Genomic DNA, 17079 nt, shown 5'->3' with positions numbered 1-17079 from the left:
TGGTTTGGTTCCCATTCGTGGGTTGAAAAACAGGTGATGTGGATAAATTTACTTTAGCATTTAATATCAGGAAAAAGATGGGAAGAGACAAAAAGACAGAAAAATAATTGGATTATTATTATATTTTTGTGCCGAAAAGCAAATAAGTCCTATTACAGGTAGCTCTCAATTTATGACCAAAATTCAGTCCAAAATTTCTGTTGTTAAGTGAAACATTTGTTAAGTGAATTTTGCCTGATTTTTATGACCCTTCCTAGCCGCAGTTGTTAAGTGAATCACTTCAGGTGTTTAGTCACTTCAACAGTTACCTAGGAGATTGGACTGCCATTTGTCAGAAATGGTGTAGGGTTTCCCACTTGGGCAGGGGGTTGGACTAGATGACCTACAAGGTCCCTTCCAACTCTGATTATCTGTTATCTATTATCTGAGTTGTCAAGAAATGTGCTCATTTCTGAAGCAGGTGAAGCATTTTCACCTCTAATGCCTCTTTTACCTCTGAAGATGCTAATAGACATCTATAGTTCTGTTTACTATTTACTTCTTTTCAAAACAATAATTATCAAAATTGCTTTGGTCTCTCCAGATGTATTATGACTTGATTGACAAGTTACTATAGTTCATCAGTAGAGGCTGATCAATTTTCTTCAAAGACAGCTATCACTCAAAGTTTATTTCTCCCTGGTGGTTTTCATACCTAGCAACTAGACTTAAAAATACATTTTTAAAACTCTTTTGAACTGATCTTCATCTGGAGAAAGGAAGGCTAGATGAGCCTACAGATTGAATTACTTGCTTTAACCGTGCTCTGTTTTTCTACAAATAATTTGATTAATCTTGATTTAAGAAAATATTTTTATTATATTTCTTACATACTGCTGTTAGCATACAGGATAAAAAGCATACATTAAAAGCTGGACAAATTTTCAGGACAAAAATTCTCCATATGATGATACTGTTCCCAAAACTCAGTAAATTCCATATGCAGTTCCTCACCAGACCATTTTCAATACCAAATATTGCATACGTGACACAAAATATTAGATCTACTATTTAAAGCATATTTATCTAACCTACAGAGGATAAACGGGCAATCCAAACAGTGCTGAAATTTCTAGCAGAGATTTAAAATTGCAGTACCGTTTATGATTACCAATAAACTGTTCTGGATTTTTTTTTAAAAAGAAAATCGAACAACTGTGCTTTTCATCACATAGATTTTACATATAATGCTCAGAAGAAAGTCCTCCAAATTTTCAGGAAGTGATATTCAACATGACTTGAAGTAGCAATATGGTAATAACTTGAATCTATACTTGAAGCTCATAAAGTCAGCAATAATAGAGAAAGCAGGTTGAAGTCCTTGTGGCAGAAATAAACTTTTGACATTTGTTATAGAAATAGAACAAAATTTGTTCTCTCTCTCTCCCTCCCTCCCTCTTTCCCTCTCACACACAGGGGTGGGATTCTACCAGTTCGCACCTATTCGCTAGAACCGGTTGTTAACATTCTAAGCAGTTCAGAGAACCGGTTGTTAGAAGAAATTACTGGCCTAATCCTGTAAGGAAGGCAGGAAGGAAACATTCTGGTGTTGCTTACAGAAACTGCCTCTCCGTTAACCCTTATTATGTTCTTGGCAGGACTAGACTTCCTGTCTCAGGAACCTCTCTGGAGTTTTTTTTCCTCCTTTGCTGGTACTTTGCTTGTGTGGAGTGACCATTCAAAGTTACAATGGCACTGAAAAAAATGACTTATGACCATTTTTCACACTTAGAACTGTTGCAGCATCCCCACAGTCATGAGAGGCCAGGCGAGGAGATGTGTGCCTCGAAGTGAGTGATATTGAGTTGGCCACCCAGCCAATAACATGACCACCAAGCCATGTCTACCCAGTCACATGATCACCAAGCCACGCCCACCATCTAAGCCATGCCCACAGAACCGGTTGTTAAAAAATTTGAATCCCACCCTTGCTCACACATACACACAAAACATGTTTGGACAGCAAGCAAAACTGCCTATCCAATATTCAACTTCTTTCCTGAAAGAACCGTGGGAACTGCTATTCTGACCATCACTTTCCCTGAATTCTTTGATGGAAGATATATCAATGAAATTGATGTAAAATGAAGAGGGATCCTCACTATTGATGTGGCCAGGAAATATGTTCGAATACAGGTAGTCCTCAACTTACAACAGTTCATTTAGTGACCATTCAAAGTTACTAAGGCACCGGAAAAAGGAAGTTATGATCATTGTTCAGTTACAATCTTTGAAGCATCTTCATGACAATTGGAGCATCCCTAGGTCACATGATCACCATTCATAACCTTCCCAGCTGGCTTTCCATGAGCAAAGTCAATGGGGAAAGCCAGGTTCGCTTAACAACCACAGCAAAAAAGATCATAAAATCAGTAACGGTCACGGGATGACCGTTGACCACCTAATGACCACATGCTTATCAACAGAACTTCCAGTCTCAGTTGTGGTCATAAATCAAGGGCTACCTGTATGTTGGCCCATCGCTGGACATTTCTTTCCCTTCCTTGTATCTGAAAATCTTAATGATATGGATTTGAAGAGCGAATATTTAAATGCGTGTTTGCTCAAACTCAACTGGACGTATCCAGATCTACTCTGAAATCCATTTTTGGCTGTACAGAACTAAACAGAAAAGATGACCCTGGAAAAGATAGAAAGTTTGACTCAAGTTCTAAAGATCTTCAGGGAGTGTTAAGTCTACCAAGAGTTATGGCACACTTTTTTTTTTTTTCATCCTACAGATATTCAATTTTTTTTTTTTTTTTTGGCCAACTTTCAGCAGAGCAATTTGAGGGCTCCAGAGATACAGAAAGAGAACCAGAGGGCCACATCCAATCTACATATCAAAGGTTACAAACCCAAGACCTAGACAACTTGGTAATCTTCTCCATCCTTTGTAACTTACTGTCAATACCTCTTTTACTGCTACGCAAATTAGGTTATTTCTAGCATTTCTGGAGAGAATTATGGGGTTGGATCTTCAGTTTCTTTGGGCACAAGAGCTTCACAAAGGCTCTCCTGAAGCTGTAGTGACAGAGTGGATAAAGGACAGGGTTGATGGCCGAGTTGACCCACAAGAGCCAGAAAGAAGCCTCGTACCAATACACAGGGATACAATGACCATGGCAAGTGGCTCGGATGATCATGAGAAGGGTGTATGGTGCCCAACAAAGGCCAAAAATACCCACAATGACCGCTAGTGATTTCGCTACTTTCTTGTCCCTAGCCAGCCTGGATCTCTGGGTTACATTCTGGGAAGCTACCTTCAATCCTTCCTCTAAAGAAAAGTTGGCTGCCCAGTCTTTATAATTCCTTTTGCTAGAAGGTTTTGGTCCCCCGTCAGAGTCCCGCAAATGCTTTTGATTGATACTTCCTCGTGCATCTTCTTCTGGGACGTCCCATTTTGGAGGGTTCAGGCTTCCTGGATCTTTTTTTCCCCACTTACAGCATTTCACGGAAAGCTTGGGCCCCGAGTTCATTTCGGTCTCCTCTGCAAAATTCTGGCTGTCGTGAAGAACCTCCAGGCGGATTTTGGTCCGTTTCTGTATGTTCAGGTAGATGCTCAAGTTGAAAAACATCACGCTGATGAAAGGGGTGAAGAACTCAATGGTGGAGGCCGTGATGAGAAAGTACCAGTTGTAAAAAAATTCCGCATAGCATTCCCCGTCAGGAATGATGCTCCGGCCGGATATATATTCCCAGCTGATTATTGCAGGTCCGTAGAGTAAGAATGCTAAAAACCAGACCATCGCCATCTTGAATACGGCTCGCTTGGTGTCCCCTTGCTGAGCTCGGTATGAGACCTGGAAAGGGGGGGAAAATGGGCCACGTTTACTAGAGAACATCTTTTCCCTGCAGGGATATTCAGTTCAAAGGAAAATAATTGATTATCCTAGTCAAATGTTTTCTTGCTGCTTAGCATTAACAGAAAGACGGAGTTGGAAGGGACCTCAAAGGTCTTCTAGTCCAACCCACTGCTCAGGCGGAAAACCTTCTACCATTTCAGACAAATGATTATCCAATCTCTTCTTTAAAACCTCCCGTGTTGGAGCATTTACAACTTCTGGAGGCATGTTGTTCTACTGATTAATTGTTCTCCCCGTCAGGAAATGTCTGCTTAGTCCTAGATGGTTTGTCTAATGGATTAGCTTCTATTTGTAGTGGGCTTCAGTAGGCAAGAATCAGACCAGCATAGCTGCAACAGCATTTGTTGACTCAAAACTGGAACCGAGGAACTGCAGGCAAATGCCTGTGATTTATACTCTAGCCGAGGGTCTTCAAACTTGACAGCTTTAAGAATTCAACTCCCAGAATTCCTCCTCCAGTCATGTTAGCTCAGGAATCCTGGGAGTTGAAGTCCACAAGTCTTAAACTTGCCAAGTTTGAAGACCCTAGGCCCACAGGGCCTTAACCAATCATAGAACTAGAAAAAGCCCGCCCAAATATAAATGTTTTAAATTTTCCTCCAAAACAGTTGGGGGTCATCGAAAGGTTAGTTTCACTTTAGTATGGTTAACACAATTATATATATTTAATACATAACAGTTTCCTTCCATTGCTTCTTGCCCTGCCTTCAGGGGCTTTGGACACTTCTTCTTTGTGGCAGCCTTTTAAATCAGGGGTCTCCAACCTTGGCCACTTTAAGACTTGTGGACTTCAACTCCCAGAATTCATCAGCCAGCTGGCTGAGGAATTCTGGGAGTTGAAGTCCACAAGTCTAAAGTGCCAAGGTGAGACTGATTTAAATAGTGGAACCCTGCTACCATGTCACCCCTACTGGCTGGCTGAGGAATTCTGGGAGTTGAAGTCCACAAGTCTTAAAGTGGCCAAGGTTGGAGACCCCTGATTTAAATAGTGGAACCCTGCTACCATGTCACCCCTACTGGCTGGCTGAGGAATTCTGGGAGTTGAAGTCCACAAGTCTTAAAGTGGCCAAGGTTGGAGACCCCTGCTTTAAATAGTGGAACCCTGCTACCATGTCACCCCTAGTCCTTCTTTTCACTAGACTAGACATACCCAGTTCCTGCAACCATTCTTCATGTGCTTTAGACTTCAGCCCCTTAATCATCTTGGTTACTCTTCTCTGTACTCTTTCTAACCAGGGGTGGGATTCAATTTTTTTCTACTACCGGTCTGTGGGCGTGGCTTGGTGGGCGTGGCAGGGGAAGGATACCGTTCAATCTCCAGTCAGAGGTGGCATTTGCCGGTTTTCCAAACTACTCAAAATTTCTGCTACCGGTTCTCCAGAACTGGTCAGAACCTGCTGAAATACCACCTCTGGTCTTAACATCTTTTTATAATGTGACAACCAAAATTAGATGCAATATTCCAAGTGTGGTCTTACCAAGGCCATATAAAGTGGTATTAACACTTCACGTGATCTTGATTCTATCTCTCTGTTTATGCAGCCTAGGGCAGTTTTTGCTTTTTTGGCAGCTGCAGCACATCGCTGGCTCATATTATCCCCACTGAATATTTTCATTCCTCCCCCAATTTACTTAAACAGAATACACGTGTGTCATTCTCCGCTTGAAAAAAAAACCTTGGGTGTGTATGTGTATTCGTATGTATCAGTCTGAAGACTCCTGTATAGTTGGTCATGATAATTTTTTTCCTCATGATAACTATACACAGAGAGTCCTCAACTTACATCGATTTGTTTAGTGACCATTTGAAGATACAACGGCATTGAAAAAAAGCAACTTGTGACCGTTTTTCACACTTATAACCGTGGCAGCATCCCCATGATCACGTGATCAAAATCCAGAGGCTTGGCAGCTGGCTCGTATTTATGACGGTTGCAGTGTCCCAGGGTCATGTGATGCCTTTTTTGAGACCTTCTGACAAGCAAAGTCAATAGGGAGAGCCAGATTCACTTAATGTCCGTATTGCTAACTTAACAACTGCCATGATTCCCTTAACAACTGTGACCAAAAAAGGTTTGGGAAATGGGGCAAAGCTCACTTAATTATCTTGCTTAGCAACGAAAATGTTGGTCTCAGTTGTGGTTGCGTGTCAAGGACCCCTGTATTATATTTTCTTTCAACGGTTCTCCCTTCTAGAGCGAGAAAGGGAATCTTTGAATCTCCGGCATTCTTTCATTTCATTCTATTAAAGAGTCTTTTGATGTATGTTGTTGGAGCTGTGAAGTGTTATTCTCTAGCAGTCTTAACCAGTGGCGAGGGTGCGGGGGTGGGGTGGGAGGGGGCAGTGGCCTTGGCCTGGTTGGGTTGACCTTCTATAACGGGGCCAGTTTTTCATGTGACGCCCCCTTGGGAAAATTAACCCTGGTATGGAGCTTTGTTTGACTTAAATAATACAGTAATGACTACATTGTGACCTTACAAAATCCACTTTATAAAATACCGTGTGTGACTAACCTCAGAGAAAAGATCTGTATGTGTCACTAGGATAATAGGATAAACTGAGGGGGTACTAGCAAGGGTGGGATTCAATCTGTGTAACAACCGGTTTGGTGAGCTCATGCTTCATGCATTCTTCACATGCACTTCACGCACGCTTCATGCACGCTTCACGCATATGCACGCCAAACGCACGCTTCATGCACATGAAGCATTTGCAACTCACTTCCTGCTGCAAGCCCTGTGTGTAAAACAGCCGACGTGCAGCAATTCCCTGTGCTGTGCAAAGCAGCTCAGCTGGAAAACCTGAAATAAAGCACAGACTAGACCTGGGGCAGATGGGCTGGCCCAACAGCTGATCGTTGGAACGAACTGGTTCACTCTCACCTGATCTTCGGAGATACCGGTTCACTCGAACCGGGCTGAACCGGTATAATCCCACCCCTGGGTACTAGGCTGTAGTGTAACAAAATAAACTCATTCCTTTTTAAGGTATCAGAAGGCTACTCTCTGGGTTTGCCAAAGGGCAGGGGTGTCAAATTCGATTTCATTGAGGTCTGCATCAGGGTTGCGTTTGACCTCGGGGACTAGGGTGGGCGTGGCCAGCTTGACATCACTTGTGCCAGGGCCGCCCATGGCCCAAGCACATTGCAAGAGAAAATGGGCTCCCGAGCTCCGTTTTCGGCTGGGACAGCCTCCTACAACCCTCTGCCAGCAAAAATGGAGCTCAGGAGGGCCACGGGCCACGGGCCGGTCCTTCACTAATTCCAGGGTGGCCCCACAGACCAGATTTAAGCATCCCGTGGGCTGGATCTGGCCCCCAGGCCTTGAGTTTGACATCCCTGCTATAAGGTAACACCTATCGCTTTCTGTTCTATCGCCAGGACAAAGCAGACTCGAATACCGGAGTTGAAGTCAGCTCTTTATTAGCAACCAGTAACTTCAACTAAAGTCAAGCCGTGGCAGCTCTTTTTATAGCGGCTGCTCGCGGCTCGCAACCAATGGCATGTATTTAAACTTCCCGCCGCTTATGTGGCCAATTGGAACCCGTCGTTCTTAACCAATTGTTAAGCTATGTTAACTTACCAATAGGAATATAGTATTAGAAGTCTATACATGAATACACTACACTTTCCTGGCAGATTACAACAAACAAACAAAGATGATGAAGGAGGCCAAACCATAGGATGAACGATTGAGGGAATTTGGTGTGACTAGTATGACAAAGAGAAAGATTAGGGGTGACATGACGGCAGTGTTCCAATATCTCAGGGGCTGCCACAAAGAAGATGGAATCAAGCTATTCTCCAGAGCACTAGAAAGCAAGAGAAGAAACAATGGATGGAAACTAATCAAGGAGAGAAGCAACTTAGTACTAAGAAGAAATTTCCTGACTGTGTGGACAATTAATCAGTGGAACGGCTTGCCTTCAGAAGTTGTAAATGCTCCATCAGTGGAGATTTTCAAGGAGGATATCATCGGTCCATGTGCACTTGCCACCTCTTGTACACATGGTGGGGATGGGCTGATCACCCTGAAATTATTTTTCCCCAAAATAAGCCCTAGTGCTTGTTTTGGAGCCCCCCCAAAACATAAGATTGGGTCTTATTTTCAGGGAAACATGATAGCAAAATTATCTAACGTCATGATTGGATTACTTTTAGAAAAGGAACTATCAAAGCATATCAGCATGAACCATCCAGCTAAAGATGAAACTATTTCCCAAAGCACTAGAAGGCAAAACAAGAAGCAACGGATGGAAACTCATCAAGGAGAGAAGCAACCTGGAACTAAGGAGAAATTTTCTAATGGTGAGAACAATTAATCAGTGGAACAACTTCTTGCTTCCACAAGTTGTGGGTGCTCCAACACTGGAGGATTTTAAGAAGAGATTGGAGAACCATTTGTCTGAAATGATACAGACTCTTCTTCTTGAGCAGGGGGTTGGCCTAAATGACCTCCAAGGTCCCTTCCAACTCTGTTATTCTATGTTCTAAAGATACTGGGCAACCATTTGTCTGAAATGGTTAGGGTCTCTTCCTTGAGCAGGGGGTTGGACTAGAAGATCCCCAAGGTCCCTTCCATGTCTGTTATTCTATGTTCTCTGTTTTCACATGTGATCACTGCAGAGGTGGTATTCAGCAGGTTGTGACCAGTTCTGGAGAACCGGTATTGGAAATTTTGAGTAGTTTGGAAAATCGGCAAATGCACCTCTGACTGGAGATTTGACAGTATCCTTTCCCTGCCCGCCCACCAAGTCACGACCATAGAACTGGTAGTAAAAAAAATTGAATCCCATCACTGGATCACGGACTAATAAAGCTTGGATAAATGGCAAGGTGCATAAAGCAAATAGGATGCCAAGGTCTGGTGGTTCCCCTTTTAGAGCATTAAGCCCTCTGTCAGCTGGACTTCAGAGTTCCTGATAGATCTGAATCCTGATGTTAGAAAGACAACATGACACAATTCTTTCTAGTGTAAAGCTGCGTATTTTAAAAAAAGAACATAGTTCTATCTAACTGCTGAGGAAATGACTACATTTAGAAGAGGTGCATAGTAACACATTCAAAATAGATTGCTATTTTCATTCCTTCAATGTCAAACTCACTACCATAGCTGTGACTATTTTTTCCATCCAGAATAATCTTTGTGCCTCTGTTTTTTTCTTCTTCTTACCTTAGCAGGGTCATTTTAGATTGCCTCCTTTGTCGAAGGCCTTCTCTGCATCTAAAAACATAAGTGCAATTTGTTTCTTGGGGTGAGCTTCACAAAATTCCAGGACATCTAGTACTGTTCTTAAATTGTTCCTGATTTGTCTGGTCGGGAGAAATCCATTTTGGTCTTCATGTATATGCACATTTAACATTCTTTTTAATCTGCTTGCTATAATAGAGATAAATATTTTATAGTCAGTGTTTAACAGTGAGATCGGCCTATAATTGTTTATATATCGGGGATCCGTATCCTCCTTCGGGATCAGCAAAATCAATGCCCGCCTCCATGAGTCCGGCATCCTGGCTGCCAATAAAACGTCGTTAAAAACTTCTACCATAAGAGGTCCAATTTGTTCTGCAATTGCCTTATACAACTCCCCTGGGATCCCATCTGGGCCCGGGGTTTTGTTGTTTTTCTGGTTCTCTATTGCTGATTTCAATTCCGACCAAGTAATGTCTTTGTTTAATAGTTCTACCATTTCTTCCCCAATTGCTTTGTCCTTCACTTCATCTAAATAGTTTCTTATTCTATCCTCATTAACATCTTCCTTTTTATACAAATCTTCAAAATACTTATGGGCAATTTATTTTTTCTGTTCTATCTCCTGCTGTATATCCCCCTTACTGTCTATTAGCTGATATATCAATCTCTTTTCTTTCCTTTTTTTTAGTTTATAAGATAGCCATCTTCCTGGCTTATTAGCATGCTCGAAATAAGTTTGTCTAATCAGATTCAAATTCATAATCATTTTCTCTTGTTCAATTAAATTCAATTTATGTTTGGCTATCATTATCTGTTTTTACAATTTTAAATCCTTTGGGGTACTCTGTAATTGAGTTTCTAGTTCCTTAATTCTTTGTTGTAATTTGTTTTGTTGGGCGTATTTTCCTTATTTCTCTTGGCATTATAAGAAATTGTTATACTTCTTATTACTGCCTTCATTGTATCCCAAATGTTTTGTTTGGTTTCTGGTTTCTTTGGTTTTTGGTTTCTCCATTATCATTTTCCTTTAAAAAATAATTTAATTCCTCCTTAAGTTTGTTGATATATTCTTTTTCTCTTATTAATTGGGTATTTAACGTCCATCTTTTCTTTGGTTTTGGCTTACCCTTCCATATTATCTGAATTGGATTATGATCTGCCCATTCATTAGGTAAAATTTTGATCTCTTTTATCTCATTTGCTATTTCCCCGTTCATCCATGCCATGTCAATCCGTGTCCATATTTGATGGGGATTTGAATAGAATGTGAATTGTTTTTCTCGGGGTGTAATCTTCTCCATATATCAATCAAGTTTAACTCCTTCATCATTTCCCTACAAATCTTAGGAAGTTCTCTTTCCCCCCCTTTATTCTTCCCCCCGTTACTATGGTCTTTTTGATAATCAGCAATAGAGTTGAAATCTCCTATGATACAAATATTTCTTTTTTCCAATCCTACCATTTTTCCATACAGATGTTTAAAAAACTCTTTTTGATCTCCATTTTTGATCTCTTAGATTACCACTAAGAGAATTGGGATGGCATTGATCCAGATCTGCAAACCCAGAGTTCTTCCCTCAGAATCTGACCATATTAACTCTGCTTTCAGGTCTTCTTTAACATATACAGCAATCCCTTTCTTTTTTCCCGTGTCTGCTGGTGTGGTAAATAGCTTCCCTAATTTCGGGCATTCTAAGTGTTTTTCATCTGTTTTCTTTATATGAGTTTCTTGTAGGCATGTTATATTGGCATTTTGTTTGGTTAATTTAGCTAGTATCCTTTTCCTTTTTATCGTCGAATTTAAACCGTTTATATTAATTGATAGTAATTTTTCTTCTTCTTCCATTTAATTAATTCTGTTTCGCTCTTTGTCTTGTAACGACACCTAACTCTCCTTGTGTCTGAAGGTGTGTAGTTTCTTCTGTCTCCTGATGTAAATGAGTATTTCCTTGGTTTCCTGCAATTCCATCTTTATTTTTGTAACCACCATGATCTTCCTGGGAGTTTGTTTCCAATTCCTCCTTACTGCTCTGATCTTCCGGACCCACCAGCCGTTCATAGAAGTCCTGGGCCTTTTCCATGGAATCTATTTTAATTTTCCTTTCTTTCCAAGACACTAACATCCCTTCTGGGATAAGCCATTTGAATGTAATTCTTTTCTGATTTAAATAAGCTGCTAGAAACTTGTAATCTCGCCTTTGTTCTCTTACTCTTCTCGGTATCTGTTTGAGAATCACGATTTCTTTACCTTTATATGTGATTGTTCCATCTCTAGACATTCTATAAATAATATCCCAGACACTTCTTCTCGTAAATCGTATATGGACTTCTCTTGGGCATTTGTGGCATCTCGCATAATTGGTACTGACTACTTTGAGATTTTAAAACTTATTATTTTTATTGCCAGGGAAAAGTGCAATTGGGATTTTCTTTGAATACCCCTGAGAACTCTCTGACTGTGTAGGAATGGGGTTCCTTGATGGATCTGCCTGTTAATTTGGCTAATGCCTGAAACTAGCCTTAATGCTTATTTTATTTTATTATTTTATTTTATGTATTATTTATTATTTTATTACATTATTACATTATTTTATTTTATTTACTTTATTATTTTTATTTTATTTGTTTTACTTTATTATTTGTATTATTTATTTATTATTTTTACTTTTGGTTTTGAATCAGTATTGACTCTTAGTGACTCCTTGGAAAGGCCCTGCAGTGTTCTTGTCATGGCCTTCTTCCTAGGGCTAAGAGAGAATGACTGGCCCAAGGCCATCCAACTGGTTTTATGGCAAGACTAGAACTCACACCTCCCTGTTTCTAGCCTGATGCCTTAACCACTAGACCAGTGGTCTCCAATCTTGGCAACTTTAAGATTTGTGGACTTCAACTCCCTGAATTACTCAGCTGGCTTTTTCCAGCTGAGGAATTCTGGGAACTGAAGTCCACAAGTCTTATGTCAGGGCTCTGGCATCCACCCCCATTCAAATCATGAGTCTCTAGCCGCATCTCTCAGAGTTAAAAAACAACAACAACAAGATTTATTATGAGTGACCATGCCGGCACTACCTGGGTGCAGACAACTCTGAGATACTTCATTCATTTCACCCTTGACCCTGGTCTTCCCTCCCCCCTGGATGTATATTCTCCAATGGGACACATCCATAGCCAAGAGTCATCAATCATGCTCTCCAGTAATAATCTTGCGCGCCAGAAGCTTCGGCCACCTAGTCATTATCTATGAAGCATTTAAGGAATGCACTACTTCCCCAACTCCCTTTCTGCTGTCAACTCTAAAAGACCAGAGAAATATTTTTGAGTTGACATCTTAAAGTTGCCAAGTTTGGAGACCCCTGCACTAGACCAAACTGTTTCTCAATGGAACCATTAACGATGAACCATTTAAAGCTGCAAGTAGAAGGGCCACCTATCAAATAAGGTTGCCCTTAGGTGTCTGCTTTGCTTTCACTCAGTTCCCTATTGGCAGATAGTCCTCAACTTATGACCATTCATTTGAAGTTATGACAGCATGGGGAAAAAAGTGATTTATACAGGTCCTTGCTCTTATGGCCATTGCAGTAACCCCTCTGTCACTTGATCGTGATTTGGGCACTTGTCAGCCAGCATGTATTTGCAGCATACCAAGGTCAGGTGATTGACATTTCTCAGGGGTTCTTCTGAGAAACAAGTCACTGGGGAGAGCTGGATTCATTTAATGACCATGTGATTTGCTTAATAGCAATTGTAATAACGTTAGACTTATATACCACTTCACAGTGCTTTACAGCCCTCTCTAAGCAGTTTACAGAGTCAGCCTATTGCCCCCAACAATCTGGGTCCTCATTTTACCCACCTCGGAAGGATAGAAGGCTGAGTCAACCTTGAGTTGTTTCAGGATTGAACTCCTGGCGGTGAGCTGAGACTTAGCCTGCAGTACCACATTTTAACCACTGCGCTACCACAATGACTGTGTCATTCACTTAATGACTGCACCAAAAAGATAATAAAATCAGATGTGACTCAATTAACGTCCGCATCAACTAGCAGTGGAGTTTCTGGTCCCAATAAGTCAAGGACTATCTGTATCTAATATTAAATAAAGTATGTCCTATCACTGCAGTAGTTCTACATCAATAAGAAAATTAGTCCACTTTTCCACAAAGATGTAAAGACTTGGTCTATTTACTTTAATGTATGCATATTCAAATCCAATCACATTTATTGTTACACTCAAAAGGCCAGTGATATGCATGCATATTCTGCAAGTGATTATTTTCCAGAATGCAATATCTTTTAGATGTGTGTTCCTCTAAAATAGTCTTCACAAATGGATGTTCCCAGAAGAACTGTTTTGTATGAAATTGTTTTCTGCAACACAAAATGTTGGAGGTGGGGGTCGAGAAATCAGATAGCAGCAAGGAAATATATTCAGGTTCTGGCTGAATGAATTTCAGCTGAAAATGGCTGCATCAATGTCTTGATTCTATTTCTTCTCCAAGAATACTGTACTAATCAGTTCTTCTTCACTTAGAGAGAGTTTAGATGTTTCTATTATCTATCTATCTATCTATCTATCTATCTATCTATCTATCTATCTATCTATCATCTATCTATATCTATCTATCTATCTATCTCAACTTTCTCTCTGTTTGTCTATCATCCATCTATCTTCTATCTCTATCTAGCTAACATCTATCATCTATTTCTGTTTGTCTATCATCTATCATTATCTCTATCATCTATCTGTCTCTGTCTGTCTATCTCTATCTATCTATCCATCTATAATCTATCATTTATTTCTGTTCATCATCTATATGTATCATCTATATCTATCTATCCATCTATCTAATCTATCCATCTATCATCTATTTCTGTTTGTCTATTTATCATCTATATGTATCATATCTATCTATCATTATTATCATCTATCTGCCTATCTGTCTGTCTATCTCTATCTATCCATCTATCATCTATCCATCATCTATTTTTTTTGTCTATTATCTATATCTATCCCCCTCTCTCTCTCTCCTCCCTCCCTCCCCCTCCCTCCCTCCCTCCCTCCCTCCCTCCCTCCCTCCCCTCTCTCATCTATCTCTATTCATGTTCATTCATCATTCTTCTTTTGCCTTCAGTCCTTTTTCAACATCAGGGTCTCTTCCAAAGAGTTTTCTCTTCTCATTAGGCAGCCAAAGTACTTGAACTTCAGCTTCAAGATATTTACCTCAGCGCTAGCTTCACTGCTCCCTTTCAAGAGCCCTTTTCCCTTGCTCTGGCTTGTTTCTCCTCTATAGTTTGTATTACTGATTCTGACTGTGGCTTGGAACTACATCAGTCTTTTCCTCTTTCATCTCTTGCAGGTCTCCTCTCTGATTTCTCTCTCCCACCCACATCCCCTCTTTCTCTTGGTCAGCTGGCCCCAAAACAGCTAGAATTATTTGATGGCACAAATGTACAAATCTTCCTAGTTCAGGGATAGACAATGTGTCACCTTCAGGTTAAAAAAAACTAATTTCAACCTCGGTTTGCAAGATATTTGATTGATCTTTCCTTTTCTTGCAGCCTTCTTCCAAGAGAAAGGGAAAGTAGTAAATTCCCCCTCTAGTTTTTTGGATCTGATTTTTTTCACAGGAAAAATATTAAATGTGTCAATATTTCATACTGGGTTTCAGAGAGCAACTGATATATGATTTTGGAACAAGATGCAATGGAGGAGGAAAAGGATGAGGAAGGAAGGAGGAAGAGGAGGAGGAGAAGGAAGAGGAAGGGCAGGAGAAGGGAAAAAGGAAGGAGGAGGAGGAGAGAAGGCGGAGGAAAAAGAGGAAGGAGAAATAGTAAAAGAAAGGACAGGAAAAGGAAAAGGAAAAGGAGGGAAGGATGAAGAGGAAGAAGAGAAGGAAAAGAAGGAGAAGGAAAGGGAGGAAGAGGAAGATGACAAGGGAAGGAGGAGGGAGAAGACGAGGAAGAGGAGAAGCTGGAGAAAGAGCAAGATAATGAAAACAAAAAGGAGAAGGAAGAGGAGGAGGAGGAGGAGGAGGAGACCAATGAAGAAGAGGAGAGGGAGGGAAAGAGGATGAGGAGGAAGAAGAGAAGGAAAAGAAGGAGAAGGAGAGGGAGGAAGAGGAAGATGAGGAGGAGAGAAGACAATAAGGAAGAGGAGAAGCCAGAGAAAGGACAGGATAATGAAAACAAAAGGGAGGAGGGAGGAGGAGGAGGACGACGACGAGGAGGACGAGGAGGACGACGAGGAGGAGAAATGCAGCATCAGATCAAAATCATTTGATTTTTGAACGGTTAGAATAGAACTCACCGCTCTGGTCACCGAGAGGAATCGGTCATAACTGATCAGAACGATATTGAAGACGGACGTGGTGCACAACAGATAATCCATCACCAGCCAGAGTTTGCAAAAGCTCTTTCCAAAGGCCCATCTTCCCGTGAGGACATAGGGTATGTACAGTGGAATACAAAAGGCACCTGAAACAAGAAAGTGTGATTCATGCTTTTCAACATTTCTTCCGCTGACAGCATCAAAGGGCATAGATTGAATACAAGTCAAGGCATTTGTCTCATACAAAACAGTAAGTACTGGTTGTTACTTATTATCTGTCATCTCCCACTGCCTTGGCTCTTCCAGAAACTGATGAGATGTTCTTGCAAGATCAGTCATGGGATGTTGATAATCTCTTAAACTAAAGGTTTAAATTTTTTTTTTTAAAAAAAACAAACTCAACTGAACTTGAGAAAAGACAAAGGCTAAAAACTGGGAGGCACCTCTAATTTTGGAACAATGGCCATTCTACAGTGTTCAGTTGGGTAAAGGTGTCATCAGATGATGGGTTGACGAGGGGTTAGAAACCTATTAGTTCAGGGCTGTCAAACTCAAGGCCTGCGGTGCCGAATCTGGCTGGCGGGGTGCTTAAATCAGGCCTGCGGGTCTGCCCTGGAAACAGCAAAGGACCGGCCCGGGGTGCCTCTGCCAGAGAAAATTACATTGTTAAATGAGAAATTTCTTAAGTGACTTTTGCCCCTTTTTATGACTTTTCTTGCCACGTTTGTTAAGTGAATCCCTGCAGTTGTTAAATTAATAACACGGTTGTTAAATGAATTTGGCTTCCCCATTGACTTCACTTGTCAGGGATCACATAACGCCAGGACACTGCAACCGTCATAAATGTGAGTCAGTTGTCAAGCATCCAAATGTCAACCACGTGACCATGGAGATGCTGCAATGGTCATAAGTGTGAAAAATGGTCATCATTAGTCACTATTTTCAGTGCTGTTGTAACTTTGAACAATTGGTAAACGAACCGTGGTAAGTCGAGGACTACCATTATCAGGGGTGGATTCAAATTTTTTAACAACTGGTTCTGTGGGCGTGGCTAGGTGGGCGTGGCTAGGTGAGTGTGGCCATGTGACTGGGCGGGCATGGCTGCTTCTTTTTTTGCAGCAACCCCCCCCTTCCCGTTTTTTGCCCCTCCTGGGCCTTGGGGAAGCCTCCTGGGGGGACATTTTTACTCCCAGGAAGCTTCCCTGGGGCCCAGGAAGGAAAAAAACTATAAGGACTGACTGGGCAGGGAGGGGAGGGGCGGGCAGGGAGGGAGGGGCGGGGCCAGCCAGGGGCACGATTTGCCAGTTCTCCGAACTGCACAGAATCATAACAACCAGTTCTATAGAACCGGTCCGAACCGGTAGAATCCCAACCCTGACCGTTATCTAACCTAGTTTCCTGCTCAGGAATTCACTACACTATGGCCATCTATCCTAAGATCTTCGATGAAGGAGAAGTTCTGTCGTTGCAAAGCAATTTGTTCAACTGAAGAACGGCCCTTCCTATGATAAAAACATGCACAGCTGGAATCGCTGAGATTACTTCTTTATCATTTAAACTGATTGTTTTTTTGTCCTGTCTTCCCAAATAGCTCTGGACAATTGTTCTTCAAATATTCAAAGACAGCTGTCCTGTGTTTCTGCAGTCTGCTCT

General features: G+C 41.2%; 1 protein-coding gene across 1 annotated transcript in view; it reads right to left on the bottom strand.

The window, feature by feature from the left end:
* Positions 1 to 2984: 2984 nt before the first annotated feature.
* The window catches only part of HRH3 (histamine receptor H3), a 34524-nt gene continuing 20429 nt past the window's right edge, over positions 2985 to 17079 (bottom strand). Inside the window, exons 2-3 of the mRNA XM_026664848.2 lie at positions 15406 to 15572; positions 2985 to 3842 (exon numbers count right to left, since the gene is read on the bottom strand). Of these exons, the coding sequence (XP_026520633.2) occupies positions 2985 to 3842; positions 15406 to 15572 (1025 nt within the window). The remainder of the gene's footprint in view (positions 3843 to 15405; positions 15573 to 17079) is intronic.

Source organism: Notechis scutatus, chromosome 3 (genome assembly GCF_049901735.1).
Source record: "Notechis scutatus isolate UNSWTSFEM ecotype Mainland chromosome 3, rNotScu1.2, whole genome shotgun sequence".
Taxonomy (NCBI): domain Eukaryota; kingdom Metazoa; phylum Chordata; class Lepidosauria; order Squamata; family Elapidae; genus Notechis; species Notechis scutatus.
The sequence above is the reverse complement of the archived record's forward strand: the minus strand, read 5'-3'. Positions and strand labels throughout refer to the sequence as shown.